We start from the raw sequence: 21,020 nt of genomic DNA on the forward strand, positions 1-21,020 counted from the left end.
GAAAGGGTAAATGAGAGCCAAAGAACGCTTGACATGTAGACCGACATGGTCTAAGAGGTTAAATACAGCTTTGTGCCACTTAGTTTGTGAGGTCACCTATACTTAATCGGAAAAAGGAAACGTATTTCTGTCCTTAATTAAAGCCATTTTATTGAAGAGTAAACAATTGGTGCTTTTCCCAACAGTATTTCCTGAGCGAGAAAAATGGGAAAAAAACATTTTCTGCTTCAAGTTGTGTGTCCCTGGACCCGTCTTCAAGTGATTCATCTTGAATTTGAATGTGAAGAGAGATGTTTTCTACAAGCATGTGCACCTGCCACGTAAAACACCTTCAGTAAAGAAAAAAGAATATGACAAAACTTATTTGAGCATATTCACCATTAACGTGGAAAAATCAATCCACCGGGCACGGCAATTCAGACAGGTCACGTCATGCAAAACCTTCTCAATCGCTCTCTCACTTTTCCTCTCTTTAAATCCTCGAAACAGTTCAAGAGACAAATTGCTTCTTGTGGCCGTATCAATGCATTTCATTTAAACCTCCACAGCAGGGGGGTCCGGCCGAAAGATGTCATTCGGCTAGAGGGGAAGAGATCAAAATATGCGGGGGAGAAAAAGGAGAGCATTGGAGGCAAATGGGCCGTGAACTGAACCATCATGTAGCCGCTAAGAACCTGCTTGCAGGCTTTATTCAATCGCTTTTTATTGTGGAGCGGCAGGGAGCTGAATGCTCTCTTTCAGAGAGGTCTGCAGCATGAACTTAAAGCAAGTAAATTTCTATCTTTCTGCACATTAGCTGCCTCATTGCCCTTCAATTGAGGCCCAAAGAGCAGAGAGAAAAGAAACTGGTGGCAGGGGAAGAGATGGAGAGAAGTTGGAATGAAAGTTTGCAATATGGCCAGAAAAGATGGGACAGAGTGACTTGAATAAACTGTTGCTTACTTTAAATGAACAGCTCTAAAAACAAATCAATACAAAAAGTAAATGTTTATAATAAAACGAGGAGATGGACATAGGAGTTATGTGCAAAGTTTCTATACGGGAGTTCACACAAAATGAAAATTCTGTCATCAAACCCTGTATGACTATTTTCTGTAGAACACAAAAGAAGATATTTTGAAGAATGTTTGACAGTGCTCCGCATTAATTTTCACTTTAGCCGAATGCAAACCCACTCAGAGATTCCTCAAAATATCTTTTAAAGAAAGGTAAATAAATGATGAAAGTGTCTTTTATAAGGAGATATTTTATTTAACGCAAATTATATTACATACATTTGGGGTCGCTTTATATCAAACCTCCCTCGATCTAACCCGTGACCTCCAGAGGAATTTGTGGATGGAGTAACTGATGGTCCCTCAGGCGAGAGCCTCCTGGCATCGTGTCAATCAAACAACAGAAGACAATAGAAATCACCGGCAGATCGGCCTCGCTTCCTGCGTGGCAATGATTCCCAGCATCCACCCCTCCCTCTCTTTCCTATCCTCAACCACAACACCAACAGGTTCCCCTTGCCGTGATCAAAGAGACTCTTGTGTTTATCCAACACTGACAGTAAGAGCAAATGTTGCATTTCATATCAGGGATAGAGGGCTGTAGGAAGTGTGTTGAGAGCCCGGTGTTGACAGATCTCACAGGACTGATCACCTCAGACCTGGAGAAGCGTGGGACCGGGCAACAGGTGGATCGACGTGCGACCCATTTAACTGTGACTATATTTGCATAATAGCCCAGCCTCTTACAAATAAGCAATATTAATGGGATGCTTCACGCGAAAATAATTTTTTTGCCATTATTTATTCATCCTTCTGTCATTCAAATCCTGTCTATGAGTCTTTCTTCAGTCGATCACAAAAGAAGATATTCTGATAAATGTCTGAGTGGTTTTGTGTTCATACAAAGAACAATGAGTCGATAACATGGAAGCCAATGAGGGCCGGTGTTGTTTGGTTACCAGTGTTCTTCAAAAAATCTTTGTTTATGTTCTGCAGAAGAAAAAGTCATATGGGGTTGGAATGTGAAGAAATTATTTTTCAACTTTAATCCTTTACTTTAATCCTATTGGTTTAGTCGCCAACATATGTCTTATTTTATATACTGTATAATGTGAAGTATTTTTTACTGCTTTAACTTCTCTCTTTAGCTTTCTTGGTTTTATCTTTCAGTGCCAAAGCCATTTCATTTTTATCAATTTACTTACGTACAACATGTTAAATTAAACCTTCAATGTTGTCAATTCTATAACAAATAAAAACATGTTATTGAAAATTTTAATGTTAAATAAATCTTTTTTAAAATTTTGTTCGAAACGTTATGATACTGCCTTTGTATGGAAGTTTAAAGGGATAGTTCACCCTAAAAATAAAGATAGTCTGTCATTTATTCACCCTCTGCTCATTTCAAACCCGTGTGATGTTCTTCTGCCGAACACAAAAGAAGATATTTCGAGAAATGTTGGTTTTCGAACAACATTGTCCCCCATTGACTTCAATATGGGTCCTGCCGTTGTTCGGTTACAAACATTCTCCAAAATATCTTCTCTTGTACAGATACTACAGACAGAAGATTGCGTATTTTAGCGTGAAGGAAAAGCTATACCGACCAATCGGCATCTACGACCAAAATTAACCGTTTAGAAAAAAGCGCTTCACGGTTCAACCGATCAGATCATACTTCTCGATGAAATTATCTGACGATCTGTCAACAAAATCACCAAATTCACAGTGGCAGCATTCAGAACAGACAACTGTTTAACCAAAGAATCCCTCGGATGATTGACAGCGCTAACAAGCGTGAGAAAGAAGCCACATTTCCACACACGTCACATCAAAGAGCAGAACAAGCATGACACCATTGAATCTGGGCACAACTTGACTTCCTGAACTTGAGTCACCCTCACCGCTGACCCTTTTTATGGCTCATGAGGAGCGTCGCTCATGAATGCCTTCGATTTTGCAGCGCATGCTTAATGGTGACATTTGGCTGTCAGAGAGCTCAGAATGAAAGTGTCCCCCACACACACACTGGCCTGCGGCTGGGGCTTCAACAATGGCCCGTCCCACAGCGGACACACACACGTCCAGCTGTGGCTGACCATCACGGTCTCTTCTCCGGCTCCCATGAAATTGGAAATTATCGAGGCCGTGTCTGGTGACAAATCGCTGTCTGTGTGTTCCGGCTTCTCAAAGGAGAGGCCGAAACGGCGAAGAAACATCTTTTTGATGGTACTTAAAGACCGACCTCTTCACCTTCATCTTCAGAACGGTGACCCCGCAGAGGCAGACTTAAAGTGTGGCCCGAGGTTGACGCTCTTAAAGTGCTACATTGATCTTTAACAGTTTCCACACTTCCTGCGGAGGCAACAAGACTTTCGATATGCAAACGGGAACATCTTTAACCGGAAGAGTTATTAATGCGGTGATGAGGAGAGTCGGTACGGTAAACCCGAGACATGCGCCACCTCCATCGACCCGCGACTGAACTCGGCTGTCCCCACAACATCTTTTCAAACCTGTGGCCTAGAAAGAAGGCAGTATTTGTTTACAAATAAGAGAGTAAACGCTGCTTGGCTCAAGGCTGAGGAAGTCATCGTGGGCTCAAAGAGAAGGAAAACAAAAAGATGAGAGGAAAACAGCCAGGGGGCCAAATCTAAGTCAAACACTACAAGACCCGTGTGAGGAAAATGTCCTATATTGAAGTGAATTTGTTAATAAAGACAACTGCTTTAGGATTACAAAATAAGAGCTTCACCTTTAAATAAAAAAACAAACATGAATTTCATTTATTTTTTAAGACTTCGCATGTGTTTTGGGAAATGTGTGTAGTGCTTGGCAGTCTGCACAATATACATGTTGGTACCGATATTATTTATGAAAAAAGACAACTTGCATGCGCTTGCCATCGTACCCCATCCAAAAACCATGATTACGTCATCATTTACAATCTCCTCACGTGATTTCATAGAAATTTTACAATATCAAAAAAATGACTTTGACTATTCGATATGAGTATTTGTCAGCATGTATAAACGGTTCAGCTCGTTATGGCCTACTTGACAATAGGTAGGAGTCATACTGAAGTAGGACTAAATTTGACATTATATAATTTAATTATACAAATATATAAAAAATTTTTAAATCCAATGGCTTATTTGAAGAATTTAAATAATACTTGTCGACGAGAGTTAATGTGTCAAAATGAAGGAAATCGTTCGAAGCGGTCGTGCCGAAGTTTGATGCCGTATTAGACATGCCTGGCGCGCCCTCTGCTGGCGGAACACAGCACCGCCAATCGCTTACTACAGAAACTTAAGTGTTCGCAAACAAACAGGCAAATCCTGTCTTTACAAACCTCAAAAACCAGTTTCCAAAAAACATGTTGAAAGAAATATCGCTCCTGAAACCCCATTGCAATAAATCCATCTTCATATGTGACCCTGCCAGTGCAAACCCAGTCAACTGCATTAAATCATCCTTAATAAACATCTTATGAAAGTATAACCTTGATTTATTTAATATTGACTGAGCAGTACCATGTTAAATATTGAAATCAAACTTTGATGCTGATCTAATAGATTTTGAGACTTTGCACGGGTCACATATAGCCTAATCTTTTTTTGCGTTTACTTTGCTGACAGCAGGTTATCACAGTCTTACTGTAAGTGTGCATTGTGAAAGTTCTGCTGGCCTCATTTATCAAAATGTATAGGTAGTCAAGCTCTTTTTAGACAAACCTTTTTTGCTTTCTTTGCACTGCAACAAAGTTCCTGCAAATGAATGACAATTCCATTTATTAAAGACAGCAACATAAGGTAATTTAACAAACTAAACTAACTAAAAAATAACTTCAATACTTATAGTAGATTGCAGCATACCACAATATACTATTTACTAGACTTTGTAACTGAATACTATAGTGTTTTATAATTATAACTATGGTGAAGTGATAAACTGCAGCAAATACAGTAGTTTTTATATATATAATGTAGGAATTTCCTGAATGATTTATTATAGTAAATACAACAGCATTTTCCTCATGTGACAATAATTGAGTGTTAATGTTTGATGAGGATAAAATTAATGCTCAATTAAATAACATCATTGATATTAATAATCAATTAATGGCAGCAAAATGTATTATTGTGGTGAATGTTTGAAGAGAGATGAGACTTATTATTTCTTATTTTATATCTTTGGTAAAGCTGTTTTTCTATGTATTTAGATGCAGGTCAGTGATGAAGTTTATGATGACTATGTGTTGGTGGCATGTGACTACCACAGTGGGAAAAATGACAAAAAGTGCCCCAGAACGGTTTGCTTTGCTCTACCGAACACAAATTAAGATATTTTGAAGAATGTAGTAAAGACATTCATAAAGCAAATTCTCCTACTATGGAAGTCAATGGTGACCAATAATTGTTCGGTTATAAGCACTCTTCCAAATATCTTTCTATGTGTTCATCAGAACAAATAAAGTATACAGATTTGGAACAATTCAAGGGCGAGTAAATGATGACAGAATTTTCAAAATTTTGGCGGAACTGTTCGTTTAAGAACTGACTGACTGTCTAGGGATTCTTTTAGGTTTATCTTACTCTTCGGATTCAAATGAGCTTGATTTAAGCTTCCTTTTTGTGTAACTGACTTACAAGTTTTGAACAGAAAGTGACATGAATTACTTGTAAGTATCTTAGCAGTTTATGAAACCAGTCATAGCACTTGCAGAATTTAGAAAAAAATGTATACTTCAATTGAATCTTTCAAATATGTTTTAGACCAGATGAGTTCTGCACTCCTGAATATCACAACCATTTTTGTCAATACAAAACTGACACCGTTTTGTATTGTTGGTTCCTGCTTAAGTGTAAAAAAAAAACTGACATGTTTTTCTTTTCCCTTTATATGTCAAAACAAATATTTAAAACATTTAGAAAAACAATATCTTTCTGTTATTTCTTTTTGTACAAAGAGGAGCATCAATAATGGTCCGACAAACCACAGGTTTAAAGTTTTATAACCTGACTTTTCTGCTTGTTTTGAGAAACACTATAATTCACCTTTTTTAAACTTCAAAGTGACCTGACAACAGACAGCAAACACACAGCTAACAATTCGTTACAATGCCGCAAGATCTAAGCTTTTAAATGCTATTGAACATTTTCGATTAATACTCCTTCTGTGGCCTGTTGATAGGGAGACAGCAGAGATTTACACAGTGAGCCATAAAAAATAACCAGTGTGCAGCAAATTTCAACACGATGACATCGATTTTAAGACCAGCCGGGTGATATCAAACACCTGACCCATTTTCTTGCAAAAACACAATTTTCGATGACTTCCACGGTTCATCGTGTGTGGTTTTACTTCAGATTCTTGATAGACTGAACTTGGAAACATATTGATACTGTACAGAACGACATGAGCGAGTAGCATTGGTGTTTTGGTGAGTCTTTGGTGAGCTCACTGCAGTTGGCACCCAGACAAAAAGGCAGAGAGAAACGAATTTTTTGTTATTACATTAATGGCTGCAAACCTTATATAACACGTTTATAATGTGGATGAACCGGATTTTCAAGGGGGTTTTCAAATAACAGAAGCCCAAACCTTAGAAAATAAATATGATTAACTAATGTCTAAAAGTGCTGGTAGACATAAGCAGGTTGAATGGAAACATAAGACCGTGCCTGACATGTGGGGAGCGGGTCTTTCTTTTGGTCCTGGGGTCCTGGTCCTGGCCATGCCTCAATTGGCTCGTTTCTCCCTAAGTAGTGTACCTGCTTTGTATGATAACTGCACAGAAAAACTATCGTCGAAAATTACCGAGTGAGCCTATCGAGTTCAGTCCGGTCTCACCAATCCTTCTTTTTCTCATCCATAGATACTCCACCTGGACCTAACGCTACTACCAGCAGAAGGCCTCCGATCACCGATGTGGTCTGAAAGAAGTCATACTTGAGGAAGTCGTGCATGGGCTTGTAGGCCGGAATGGACCAGAAAGCGTTGAAGTACACGTTGATGGTCAAAAGCCAAACGACCAGGGTGAGGGCAGCCAGCTTGGTCTTGAAACCAATTGCCACGAGGACAATGAGAGCTGTACCCACCAGATTCTGCAAGATCTAAAACCAAACACAAATGTGCATTAGGACAAGCAAAATAATATTTTTTTATCAGCTTTGATAAAGAAAGTAAAAGGGCAAAACGCAGGAAGTAGGAACACCCAATCAGCTGTGCAAAAGCCAAGTCTGGCCTCTAGTGGCCAAAATGGGTAACTACAATGAAAGCATGCACAATGATCACACCCTTACAAGACATCATTTAAAATCTTGCTTCTGGTTTATATTTAAGTCCAACTATTTAAGACATAAATATTGTAAATACACATCAAACATTTTAATCCATACTGGTTATGGTTTGACACAGATGACTTCGCATTGCGTCATCATGCAACTGACACAAATTCTGCCCACATCCTGAGCAACAAAATCACTACACCATCTGCACTATACACAAAGACGGAAGCATTAGCCTCCAGCAACAGCTGAAAGCACAGTAATAAAATTCTTCAAACATATAAAATGGCAGATCTGACTTTCTGAGCACAGTTATAAACCCAGATAGGACGGACTATAAATGTTAATCAGTCCCTACAACAAATTTGAACATTTTTTATCTATATATAAGCATATATGTGTGCCGGCATATTTCTTCTTCATACAGAGATTATTGCAAGAATTTATCGCAGTATACAGTAGTATCGCAATATTGTGTTATATTTATAAATACAGCCGTGGAAAACATAAAGAGAACATTCTACTTTTTCGTTTATTCAGCCTTTCAGTCCATCTAAGTTGAATTTCAACAAAATCAAACCTCATGAGTGACAAAGTCATCACACAGCAATGTGAAATACTGACAGCATGACAAGACACACAAAAATTGTGATGATAATCCAGGTTATCAAATTAAAAATAATTGTTGAAACTTTCCTAAATGCATGTAACATTATGACTTATTGTTTCGGTTAAAAGTGAAACTTGTTGTCTTTGCCGTATTTGAGGTCTGAAAAATTACAAGGCATCTTTTCTGTTATTTAAATTTTCTGCAAATAATTGATAATGGAAAGTATATTTTTATTTGAACTTTGGGAGAAATATTGTTAGTAGTAACATACCTATAAGTAGTAGATTTAGTAGATATAATAATTTTAAAATGGTCTCTTAATTTTTTGTGTGTCATCAAAAGAAACACTTTCATATGTAAGTGGCACCATATAAAATTGCAGTATTTTAAACTGCCCACGTAATAATATAGTGAAAATCATTTATTGTATTAAACAATATTATTGAATCTTGCTCTTTAGAATCATTGTAATGTTATAAATTCTATATTTTTACAAACAAACCAAGCTGCCAATATAAACGCTAAGACCGTAATAAGTTTGCGATCAGGCATTGAACATGAAAAAATATTAAGAAACTGACTTTTATTGTAAAGTGCCACCAAGATTTCTCTACCCTGCTGTTATTTTCATGCCAAGTGAGCACAACATAATTTTATATTTTGTTTTGCTGATTTTGTATTGAAATATTGGCTCTATCTGAGGTGGTCTGCTCACCGAGAGAAAGCTTGTATCAAAGTGAAGGAGAGTCATAAACATGAGGACCAGAAGGACTCTGCCTCCCAGCTGCATGTACTGCTTGGGTGAGCTTTCTCTCATCGTGGGAACTCCAGCAAACATACTCCTGCCTTCAGAACGAGACTCAGCCAACAGCAGCAGCAGACCTCCACCCAGTGCCAAATTCCTGTAAACATCAAGAAAGAGAAGACAATGACGTCATCAGAGCAATACAATCGTGAAGATGATCATATCCGAAGCTCACCTCATCAAAAATTTCGGGTCCCAAAGAATGCTATAGGCTACCGTCTGGAAGAGATGGAGACACGTCATTCAGACTGTAATTTGAATTTGAATATGTTAACTAAAGAAATCAAACTCAGCTCTCACCTGCAAAGCGATGATACCGAATAATCCAAAGCATGCGTACTGGACGAAATTTCTGCTTAGGATCAGTATACAGCCACCTGTTTAAAAAAATAAGAGTTTAGAGATGATGCTTTTAAAATAATACGATTTTTCCACCCTTACAGCATCATTCTTACCCAGCTGTCCGAGTAAGTTGATTAAGACGAAGAGTGATGCGAAGAAGTAGCCGCATCCCCACGTGCTCTCGATGTATTCTCTCTGCTCGCTCCACTGAAACCACATGCGGATGCCGTCCTCCAGAAAGGTGCTGATCAGACAGAGGCGCGCTATGTGAGGCAGGTACTGCTTTGTCACCCGAAGGAACTGCAGATGAGTGAAAGAGCAGAGTTATCATTAGCAGACCCTTCACCACGAGCTTATAAAGTGATGACCGTGTGTCCGCTTATCATAAGACTACCTGTTTATGTCTCAAACTGTTAGACTTTGGCATGAAACAGTCATTATGATAAATGATAAGTTTGGGGTATGTATGAAGACAATAATTACAGCTTTCTGCAAAGATTATAAATAAGTACAGAACGTTTTTTAGCTTAGGCAAGCATTCAGTAGCCGACTGAGACACAACAAAGAGATAAAACTTTTATGTAGCTCAGATTTATGCTTTAAGAAATCTATTTTAATTAAACTTCACTTACGACATCACCTGTCTATAAAGGCATAGGATGCACACAGAAAATGGTCTCTTACGTATTATACATTTTTTACGATATAAAAATTAGGGATGTGCATTTTTCAATAATTTAATATTCGAATATTTGAGCTAAAAAAAAAACGAATATTCGAATATTGGTACATTTAAATTAAGTTAATAATGATGTCATTTGCTACGTTTTTATCAAGTCACAATTTCACATCAAGCGTATATTATCATTACATATTCATAATGCATCAATTCTATATGCTGTATATAGGTTTTTTTAATTTGGAAAAAACTAGAAAAATAAAAACTGCATTCAAACCTGCGCAAAAAATATTGTTTACTTTCTCGTTCACGGTCAGTGTTTGTGCTGTTAAGCTTTGAATTGGATTTGCATCAATAAATAAGGTAGGCCTATTTATTTTAACGTAAGAATCACAGCGCGTTTTAAAACATCAAAAAAAACATATTTTTATATATGTTTATATTTTATACATTTTTACATTTTCTGTATATTATAAAAATCATTATAGATGAAGTGAAGAAACGTTAAAAAGACTTGACAACTCTAAGGTCTTCTTTAGGGGTAACTTAACCTTGTGGTGACGCAGTTTTATTCTTATGAAAAATATGAATATTCGAATAGCATTTGTAATATTCGAATAGTTATTGCGGATCGAATTTTCAAATATTCGTGCACATCCCTAATAAAAATCCAATGGCTTTCCTTGTGTGAATGTTACGAGTAACCTCGTTTCTGCTTCCACAGCATATCAAGCTGTTTAATGTTCAACCGTTAACTTTCATTTCTCTGTTTTCAGACACACAGGTGGCCAGATCTCAAGACTCAAGAGCACATTGGCTACATTTCCAGCATTTAATTAACAGTAAACCCTGTACTCCACCAGCAATAAATCTTTACCACCTCAGTACTGCCACATGCAACAGGTGTTAAGCACAGAGGCACAAGGATGTTGTAATGATCCCTGACACAGACTATACCAGCTAACACAAGGGTCCTTATTATAGGTTGCTTATAATAGCAGCAAGGGTAGTAAGCAGTACTTTTAGAAAAATTAAAACTTAAAAAGTGCATAGTTCGAAAGGAGGTCGGTACAAGAAGACTTTGGTGCATTTCTGTTTCTTGAAAGAGTTTACATTTATGACGATTTTTGCATGCAAGGATAAACTTGTTTTCGCATCCACTATGTGACAATTCATTATTAAAGGGATACTTATTTTATTTTGTCTCCATCGTCCAAAACGCTGCAGATTTGTGAGAATGTGATCATATGTGAATGGAGATGCCGTTTTTGATCATTTCCTTATGCTGCTGTTCGCATGTTTTTTTTAATTTTTAACCTGTCGCAGACCCTTGTCAAGTGTAGCTGTGTCCACCGTATGTCGCATGCGAAGGTGACAAACTGTTGATGCATGACAATCGAATGGCGTCGCTTAGGGACGTAATGACGTATGCCATTAATCGAACTATGTAGTGTAACATGTAAAACGGGAACATGAAAGGTATCTTCTTAAAGCAACTCATGATTATTATATTAGCTTACTCCAAATAAGGAAAATAATTTGACCACTGACGTCAGGTCCATGTAAACGTAGTCAGTCTATTGTATAAAAGGGAAATAAACATGTTATGGATGTGACAAAAAGGACATGGTTTTTGGGAGACGACTAACTTTGTTGGATTTCTTTGAATTAAAATGCACAAACCAGAAGCATTATACCCAACAAATGGAGAAGGGAGGGCGTTTAAAAGAACACAAAATTATTTTATTATTATAATTATGATTTTCTTGTCGACCGTTATGGATGTGACAATCCTGAAAAAGGCACTTATCTGATATGCACCATATGTTAATAAATACCTTAGATTTTTTGTGTTCTGACACCATTTCGTTTTCTTTTTGTTGTTTCTATAGAGTTTTTCCTTATGCCTTTGACTCGCTATTGCAAAAACATATTTTCCGTAAAGCTGCTATAGACAAAATAGAGCAAAGCAAAATAAAACGAATCTGAATGGTTTATTAGTATCTTGTTATGCCAACTCACTTTTGGGCAGAGATAGTGATGATATATAATAACCAAAAATGTGCCAGTCTCTCATATATCACCTTCATAATGCCTGTCATTAACCCAACACTCCTAATACAGGCATCTCATAAGCCCCGCCCCCAAACTATCCACATCAGCACTTAGAAAAGAATGAGCCAATCACAATTCAACAAGTACCAAGTGAAACCGAATGAATGGAAAGAGACCTCAGGGCCAATGTCTCCCTCTCTGTCAACACATTAATACTTATCAGTGTGCCTAAAGGGATATGTTTTCAAGCACCAATGGACTATCAATTTTATTTAAAGAAACATACGTCATGGCAAAATACAAAAATAGCAAGATGACTGACATGTCCATCAAGTCTTAGACAATCATCCCTCTTTAATTTCGAATAGTACTATCAAGCAGCACAGATGTGACGACATCTGCATCTTATTGACGTCTTCGCATTCTTAGAGGACTTAAATAAATAACACTGATAAGAAGACGAAGCATCTTATCTCATATCTTTAGAGATGATGACACGCACGGCCTCCTCCTAAAAATACTTAAAAGTGAGAAATGAACGAGACTCAATTCATGCACATGTATTTTAAATGCATCATCTTTACTTTTTTTCGATGTGCTCAACACCATTTTCTCACTATATGTGCGTAACGTAACGTAACGTAACACATCTGCAGATGGAGCTGCCTCGAGAATGCCCTGAGCACTAACGTTAATACAAACCAGCATATGGAGGGATTATGATATCACGAGAAATGGCATTTAAAATAAACAAAGCCATGAGAAAACTGTATATTTAAATTCTTCACAGTAACGTTAGCGCAGACTTCGGTTTCCTCATCCGAACACAAAGCAAGTTCGCTGAGAAACAAAATGCTTTCGCAACAAGTCAAATACGAGCTGAACTCTAAATAAAACACACTTTTCAGCAGCTTCGCTCGGAGGAAAAACACAACAGGCGGTTTAAAAGTCAACCCTCAGTGATTTTCTGAGGGAAGTTAGCAGGGCCTTAATTCTTACCCGATCCGCCACGTCCTCCGCGTTACTCATCAAATCATCTTGCGCCATGACACCACAATCCGAGACACGGTTTCCTCTCTATGGGGTGACTTTTGAGTCTTTATGTGATGTTTATCGATCCCTTTGCCCACTGGCGAGTGTTACTGGTTTCCTTCCTCGCCGTCGTCTGTATGCGTTCGCTAGAATCCCATCTCCGCCCCATAATGCCCTGCAGTTTGCGCACGCGCCCCCTGCAGGACACATACGCAGCTGCATGCCACGTGTACTATTTCTGCCAGAGAGCTCAAGCCTTGGTGTCAGTATATAATGTACAATAAAAATTCATTAAGAAATAATTCAATATATGAGGAAGCAATAAAATACCATTTAATTAAATAAATAAGAATGTGTAATTAAAAAGCGTAATGTCCTACACGCTCAGGTAACCACAAACAATGACAGATATCTGATCTGTGCTTTACGAAAACATATAAATAACAATTTTTGGAAAACAACACATGTGTCCATACTACCTGAGAGGTAAAACTGAAATAGCAAAGAAATCACAACTGCCTCTAAAGAGAAATATACAAGTCCTGTTTTTCTTTAGCTCAGAAAATAATTGCTTTACACCAAGTGCCTAGGGGCAGTCTAGTCGAGCACGCTTTAAAAGCATTTGTTAAGCATTGCAGAGAACATATAAGTAATATATATATATAAATATACACTATTGATATATATTTTATAAATAATATATAATGTGTACGTTATTTCTATCATGCAGCGCTTTAAGTGTACTTCAGGTATTCTTCACCGTTCTCACAGGGCTTTTATGAACATGAGGAGTTTGTTTTGCTTGTTCTTTGCTGACTTTCTCTTTAAATTCTGCAGATTGTGAAAAATTCTCTTTGGGGTTTAACTGTGAAACATGGCACAAACTGTGCATTATGTTCCCAGTTTTGTGCTCTGTAGGAAAATAATCAGGGTCATAAGAGCTTTTGTCTTTTCCAATTGACTTGAAGGACATTACTGGAACCCCTGGCTTTTTGCATTCTTGTTTATACGACTCCTGGTTTGACCCTGGGCTGAAGTGTGAAGAACACACTAACTGTTTCCTGACAACAGATACAGAGTTTTTCGAGTACGGAGTCTTGGATTTGTGATGTCTTTTAGATCGCCTTTTCTTTCTTGCGTGACGAGTGCGTGATGTGTTGAGATCTGACTGGATGATGTCAAAAGTCTCATTGGCGAAGCCAGCGATGAGCTCCAGTTCTGGGGAGTCCGCCGTGGGACTACTGCGCGAGACATCACTCTCAGTGTCCTTATGAGGTTTCTTCTGCATTTTTAGTGCGTTGTACTTCTAAAATATGTAAAAAAGCCTTTTAAAAGACTTTCTACATTATTTACACAAACAAATTTGTCAACACAGAAAAATGTGGTTTCTCAAAGTCACAAGCTTGAATTTAATTGGTAAGGTTTACAAATCTTCGGTAACATGACACAAAGTCGTTTGGAAATCAAAAGTCACAAGAGTCAAATTCATTTTTTCTCACCTGTAAGTTCTGGAAGTGCATGAAAGACCTGCAGTGGGTTTCATGTGCGGAAGACTCAAAGTGGTAAAACTTATGACACAGCTTACAGAGAAAGCCAGCGACAGGGACCACAAAACTAGTGCCTGAGGGTAATAAAAAAAGAGTTATAGAAATAAAGTTAAAATCCATAAATGCTGGTTTAAGTCCATCACTCACCATACTGAATGTCTGGATCATATACCTCACATGCAGTTTTTTGCTCAGGAATAATCTCTTTATGAACAGCATCCTGTAAACAAAATTGAAGAAACTCAGCATTCTTGTACAATAACACCAAGGTTTTAAGCACCTGAAGTCACGCAACTAACCTTCTCAAGCACCGGAAACTCTTTTTCCGTTCTGTCCTCTTCATAATCATCTTCCCCTTCGAAACAACCGACAGCATCCACTGTTATTAACTCCTCCATCACCTCCGGGCCGCCCTCGTCTCTAAGCTGTAACAAAATTCAAAGAGCTCAAAAATGCACGTCATCTAACATAACTTTGCACATCTAGATTATAATAGCACACACAAACCTCCTCAACCCTCTGTTTGTGATCGGGAGACTTCATGTGCTCCACAAACTTTCGAGGAGTTCTGAAATGGCGCTCACACACTGTACAGAAGGGTCTTGAAGAGATCTTGGCCAGCTGAAGAACAAGTTCAGTTATTAGTATTAAGGATTCCATCACCACAATTGTTTGAACTTTTACTTTGTCAATGGACATATGAAATAATGAGCTCGAGGACAATAAATCATTTTATAAGGACCTCCACCCCAACATGCTTAAAGTTTGAAGCAGAAAATTCTCTGAAACGTAACGCTATACCAAAGCATCCAAGACTTGTCTTCATTGTAACCAAGTTTGAAATGGGTCATTTTTCTTTCAGAGGTTGTTATTGTGAAGACCACCTTGTGTTTTGTTGTTCGTCTGTGCTCTATAAGATCACCACAATAATGACATTGACATGTAGGACACCAGCGCTGGCGGCCCATCTTCCTCTCCCTGTAACAAAACAAAAATAAAGAACGTGTTACCAAGTACAGTATTGGAATTGTTTTCTCTTACAACTTTCTGAAATGACACTGTACTTAATTGACAGTATATGTGACGTTTAGAGTAAACACGATTCATATTTTAATCGTCATTACAAATTAAGGGTGTTCAAATCTACGTGATTTACAAGAAAATGTCAGTTTGACAACATTTCACTAAAACCCACGTTAAAGGACGAAGTTGGGCGAATTGCAACCAACAATTACTACACCGCTCACCCCTCCTTTGAAGCACTATGGCGGCTCATACAGAAAAAAATATGTCGTTGCGTTTTCGATTCTTTGCCGAAGGAGATAAAGTATTTATGAAACGCTCTCCGTAGAGTAGTTTGTCTGTTTAGGGCTACTGTAGAAACAACATGGCAAATTCCATTGAAGGGGCCCCGTGGTGTATGTAGATTGAAATATCACATTCTAAAGTAATATATTATGTTTTAAAAAGAGATGGCGATAGAGAGGCAAAAATGACGTATTGCACTTTTAAGATTTGAAATAAATCAAATGTTGACAGCACCACTGACCTATCACTACACAGCAGAGACTCTTGGCTTTGGGGTAGCAGTGTGGCCAGGCAGTTGTTACTTGCACGCTGGACTTCCATCATACGCTGCTGATGATCCAAACTGACCATGTGTGTCAGAAATCCCTGCAGAGGTCAATTCATACACTATGTTTAAACTACACATGTCATCGGGCGCAACATGTTGAAATTGGTAAACATACTGTATATCATTATATGACTGACTCCTTGTCTCATTTCCACACAGTTAGTTCTTACTTTCTGGTTAGCACAGGCGACGTTGCAAATGTAGCAAGTAAATTTGCCTTTCTCTTTCTCTACATCTGTTTCTTCAGATGTAGTGCTGAAGGCTCGACTCTCACTGCTGCGCTGAATGGTCACTTTAAGTGAGGTGCCAACACTTTGAACCTGAGGAACACAACACTCAAATCATTTACGGTATATATCAACACATACTCAAAATTAAAAGAATATTCCAGGTTTTGGGAATAAATGTCTGTACTGGGATGTATACAGAGCCAAAAAAAGACAAATATATTATTGATGATGAGATACTCTACCCCTGCTGCTCTGTCCTGATCCACGCTGTTGTCTTCATGCAGTACACTGTTGTTTTCACCCTCTGCATCATTTATTGGGGAAAATAACCATATTCATGATTAAAATTGATGAAGGGTATACATGATGCTAGATTTATCAGCAAAGTGTTAAGTCTAACTCAAACAGCATAGGGTGTGACACTTTTGTAATGGATTTGTAATCTTGAGCCTAAAGAGATAAAAAATTGAGTGCCGTATGGGATTTGTAATGTATACCTTCACAGTCCAATATCTTTGCAAAGTTTGCTTTTGGTGGCTGCTGTATTTTATCTTCATTTGCAGACTCCTCCCCCAGCTCAATTGCCCTGTCAAAAACAATGTTGTTTTTTAAGCAAGTTGTTTGTTAAGTGTCTTGAATTAAATCATGAACAGTAATCTATATACAGAGATGTTCATTTAAATAAGAGGTTTTCAAACTGGGGTCCGGGGACCCCCAGGTGGCCTACAGAAGGATGGAAGGGGTCCCCCAGAGGTTTTCTAGAAAAAAGATTACGTGAAAAGTGATAAAAGTCCACAGTGTTTATCTGCTTTATTTTGCTATGGATAGTTTCAGGAATTGTTTATATATGTGAATCTTTCTAGTGAGTTTTTCTCACTATAGTTTCTTTTTTTGGACTCAAAGTGAAATTGTCGCTGACTATTTAGGTTAAGAAACAATCTGTTGTCTTTAGAATTTTCTATTTACTATTTTCCAATCCATTCCATTTTCCACCGCTTATCCAAACTACCTCGGGTCACGGGGAACCTGTGCCTATCTCAGGAGTCATCGGGGATCAAGGCAGGATACACCCTGAATGGAGTTATTTACTATTTATCCAACAAATTTTTAAACGTTTCTTTACACAGATTTATTTTTAGATTGATATATATTTTAGAAAAGGGGGTCCCTCACAAAAGGTTAATAATATTTGGGGGTCCTTGGCATCCTAGGGTTTGAAAACCCCTGATTTAAATAAGAGCATGACATCTTGAAGTCACAGCACTTTTAATAAGCAGCACATATCATGATTACCTCTGACCTCTCTGCTTTTTCAAAAGAGGCTCTCCATATTCCAGAAATAAAGAATGAATTTGTCCAGTGGTACCTTTTCCCGTGCCTGAATCTGTGCTTGATTTTGTAACCGGTTGATTACTTTTTCCTGCTGTTTTAAGATGATTTTCCTTTTTGTCTATAATCTGCACAGGACTGTCCTGAAAAAAAAAACATGAAAAAATTATATTTAAAGAATTATTTCTCCTCAATCCACAAAAATAAACGATAAAACAAAGCAAATACCAAAACCTTTAATATGTATATATAAAATAAGACTATAAATCATGTAGACAAAGACACTAAATGTATAAGCACTTTTTATCAGCTTTAATGTCACAAACAAATATTTTCATTGAATAAGTTTTTCGGTGCAACAAGAATTCTCCTGCTGTGAACAGGTTACTATGCCTTTGTTAGTGTAAGGGTACATAAAGAGAAATGACAGGTACCCTTTTGAAGTAAGATTCACATAAATGTGACAATGACCAGGTGAAAAGATTCTGTAGAGATCTTTTACAGGTGAGCCTATGGGAGGCTGTCCCAGAAGAGACTGCCTAACCCCTCCCTCTGGAGACGCTTTAGGTACCTGCTTGGAGTGACTTAACGGTACTCCTACAATAAAAATAGATAAAAACATTAAACCTATTAAATGAGGTTATCTGCAGGGGCGGTGAAACAAGTAAACGGGCAAATTCAGCATGAAAAAGTCAAATCTTCTACCTTGCATTGGATGGATGAATGCTGACTGACGTGGCACAGAGATTGGGTGCACGTGTTTCTGTGAGGTGTGTGGTCTGACTGAGGGGAGAGTGGGGGGAGAATGGGGTGCTGATGGTCTGTTGGTGAAGGAAGAAATGTGTCAAAATTGAAAACTAATGCAATTGGATTAATATTGTAATTCAATTCTGTTTCATTCTAAGAAGATTAATATAGACAGGTAATTGCAAAGTCATAAACTTTTTTCCGCCAGTCATAAACCAATAATGGCTCATTACCGTCTGTGAGGAAGCACATGTAGTTCATTGATCTGTTGAGGAGACTGATGAGAAGAATCAGTTGAAGCTCCTGGTCCATGAGGCTCTGATGGGCCTGGTTCAGGTTCCTTGTGCTGCTGGTTAGGATGTTCCCCTTGATTCATTTTGAGCATTCTTCTTATTGCTGTGATCGCCCAGATCCACACTGCAATAACTTGATGTCTGTTTAAAACACAGAGTTTGTAAAATTCTAGGGAATACAAGAAAGTAATGAAGTATGATGTCTAAGACATACTGTGCCACAGCAATATTTTTTCCAATAAGCCCTACACGAATCTATCTCTGGACTTCAGACCAGTTTATATATATTGTCCATATCATTAAGACCATTGGTTACCTGTTCAGCTTGGCTGTGTGCCCATATCCCCTTTTACACTTAGTATATATTATATAAGTGACTACACAATCAAACTGTTTTCATTTCATTCAGAAAACGTTATACTGTATGCTTGCAGCCAAGAGCAAGTCCATCTATTTAATCAAGCTGACATCATGGCATTTAACCAATAATCTTGAGAACAATGTTTGTTTGAAATATTTTGGGAAAACCAGGATGCACTGCAATATAAAGCAATCACTATTGCAATACATAGTTTTAAGTGTTTACAAATAATAATGGACTGAAGTTTTTAGTATTGGATATGCTGAGATGTAAACTGAATATGAAATAATTGCACGATTTGTAAGTCCTATGTTACATAAATAAATAAGTCAATATTTGTCTGATATATACATCTAAAACTAAATGAAATGTATGTGGTGAAGAAGATAGTAAACCAATTCATCTCCTCCCACACAAGCCTTGACAGTTCTTTACGCAGAGCAAAAACATTACATTCAGACTGAAGAGCAAGTTATACATCTGTTCTTGAGAGACGAAGAAGATCTTACAATAGTCTGTATTGAATCTAGCAATACACAGCAAGGGTTCCACGAATGTCTGTAAATAAAGAAAACTTGGTATGAAAACTGCTCACCGTTTAATACAGAAATGAATTTTCACTCCATCAGCGTTTAAATCTCCAGATGAATCTTCCTCTGGCGTTGTTTGCTATGTGGCGCTGAAGTTCATTTATCGGTCTTGCGCCCTCACTTGGCTCGGAGGATGAGCTGCTCGTAATACATTTTCAAACAAATTCCTATCCAGTGTAACGATTTGTTATCAATTGTGTCCAAACTACTATGGTCATAAATGAGGATCTTGGTTAAATAACTAATACACATAATATTAAAATTAAGCAGGATAACGGTATTTGTGTAAAATGTTCAACTGCGCCTCCCAACGGCTTCCCTTGGTACTGCAAGTAGCACATCATCGCATCCCTCCCGCGGATCATCATAGTGGAGGTGAACAGACAGGCGGCAGCGGGTGGGAACGAGGACGTATGTCGATTTGCAGAGAAACATAGAAGAAAACGCTGGAAGGGACAGCATTCAGATATCGCGGGGCCTGCACATTCAGGTTCATCTGAGGGAGTTTCTCTTCCACTGTAAAGTAACGTTACCCATTTGTCCCACAAGATGGGCAACCGGGGAATGGAGGACCTGATTCCTCTGGTGAACAAACTGCAGGACGCCTTCTCTTCCATCGGACAAAATGCCAACCTGGACCTGCCTCAGATCGCCGTGGTCGGTGGGCAGAGTGCGGGGAAGAGCTCGGTATTAGAGAACTTCGTCGGGAAGTAAGTGTCATCTGATGTGTAACGTTACATGCACGGTGACTGATAGCATCTAACGTTAATGCATCATTTATTCTCTCTGCCATATACAGGAATCACTCGTTATTAAATGCGATGCACAGCTTATGTTTATATTTGCTGTATTCTTTAAGCAAGATAGGCACTCATAAATATTAACAGGTGCATGGTTTTACTGTCTTATATGCATGAGGTACATTTGTTATGTATTTTAATGCAGCGTTTTGACAATGTCTAACCTATGTATAGTGTTTTATTTATTGAACCGCATAAATGCTTTTGTCAGTATGATCTTGACATGTATTGTACATCCTTGCTCGGCATCACCCGACATAAAAAAGTGTCAAAGAATGATGCTCTCTCTCTCTCTCTCACTCTCTCTCTCTCTCTGTGTGTGTCTTCCTCGTTTGATTGAGGCCATGGTAGGCTCTAAATCGAGCTGCCTACATAGATTGTGGGCAGCAGGGCCATGCTCAGACATTATGAGGGTGGCCGAAACAAAAAAAAGGGCACTTTTAGGGCAGGAGAAAACAACAAAGGATCTTAGAAATGTCTTTCTACTTATGACACTGTAGCAGTCAGTAAATATGCAAATCTATATTTTATGTCCAACTATGTTATGGTACAACTCTTTAAACATTTATAGGAGCCAATACTGCATTTTTCAACATTTCAAACATTTTTCAACATTGTTTGCAGGTGCAAAAGCGATATTTACGTTTATGCACTTGGCTGACGCTTTTTTTTAACA

General features: G+C 38.0%; 3 protein-coding genes across 3 annotated transcripts in view; 1 reads left to right on the plus strand and 2 right to left on the minus strand.

The window, feature by feature from the left end:
• Window positions 1–5,880: 5,880 nt before the first annotated feature.
• Window positions 5,881–12,997, minus strand: surf4l (surfeit 4, like). The gene is made up of 6 exons (XM_056746282.1): window positions 12,779–12,997; window positions 9,159–9,345; window positions 9,004–9,080; window positions 8,879–8,922; window positions 8,614–8,800; window positions 5,881–7,114 (listed from the first exon to the last, which is right to left on the minus strand). The coding sequence occupies exons 1-6, from the start codon at window positions 12,824–12,826 to the stop codon at window positions 6,848–6,850; spliced, it is 810 nt and encodes a 269-aa protein (XP_056602260.1). The 5' UTR covers window positions 12,827–12,997; the 3' UTR covers window positions 5,881–6,847.
• A 125-nt stretch (window positions 12,998–13,122) lies between these two features.
• Window positions 13,123–18,612, minus strand: ciz1b (cdkn1a interacting zinc finger protein 1b). The gene is made up of 14 exons (XM_056746104.1): window positions 18,534–18,612; window positions 18,259–18,374; window positions 17,988–18,092; window positions 17,518–17,696; window positions 16,722–16,810; window positions 16,467–16,528; window positions 16,165–16,314; window positions 15,908–16,032; window positions 15,243–15,336; window positions 14,866–14,979; window positions 14,658–14,783; window positions 14,506–14,578; window positions 14,311–14,432; window positions 13,123–14,117 (listed from the first exon to the last, which is right to left on the minus strand). The coding sequence occupies exons 1-14, from the start codon at window positions 18,610–18,612 to the stop codon at window positions 13,557–13,559; spliced, it is 1,995 nt and encodes a 664-aa protein (XP_056602082.1). The 3' UTR covers window positions 13,123–13,556.
• Window positions 18,613–19,907: 1,295 nt separating this feature from the next.
• Window positions 19,908–21,020, plus strand: part of dnm1b (dynamin 1b) — a 29,952-nt gene continuing 28,839 nt past the window's right edge. The window contains exon 1 of the mRNA XM_056745873.1: window positions 19,908–20,254. Within this exon, the coding sequence (XP_056601851.1) occupies window positions 20,094–20,254 (161 nt within the window). The 5' untranslated portion in view covers window positions 19,908–20,093. The remainder of the gene's footprint in view (window positions 20,255–21,020) is intronic.

This window comes from Triplophysa dalaica, chromosome 4, assembly GCF_015846415.1.
Source record: "Triplophysa dalaica isolate WHDGS20190420 chromosome 4, ASM1584641v1, whole genome shotgun sequence".
Classification (NCBI taxonomy): Eukaryota; Metazoa; Chordata; class Actinopteri; order Cypriniformes; family Nemacheilidae; genus Triplophysa; species Triplophysa dalaica.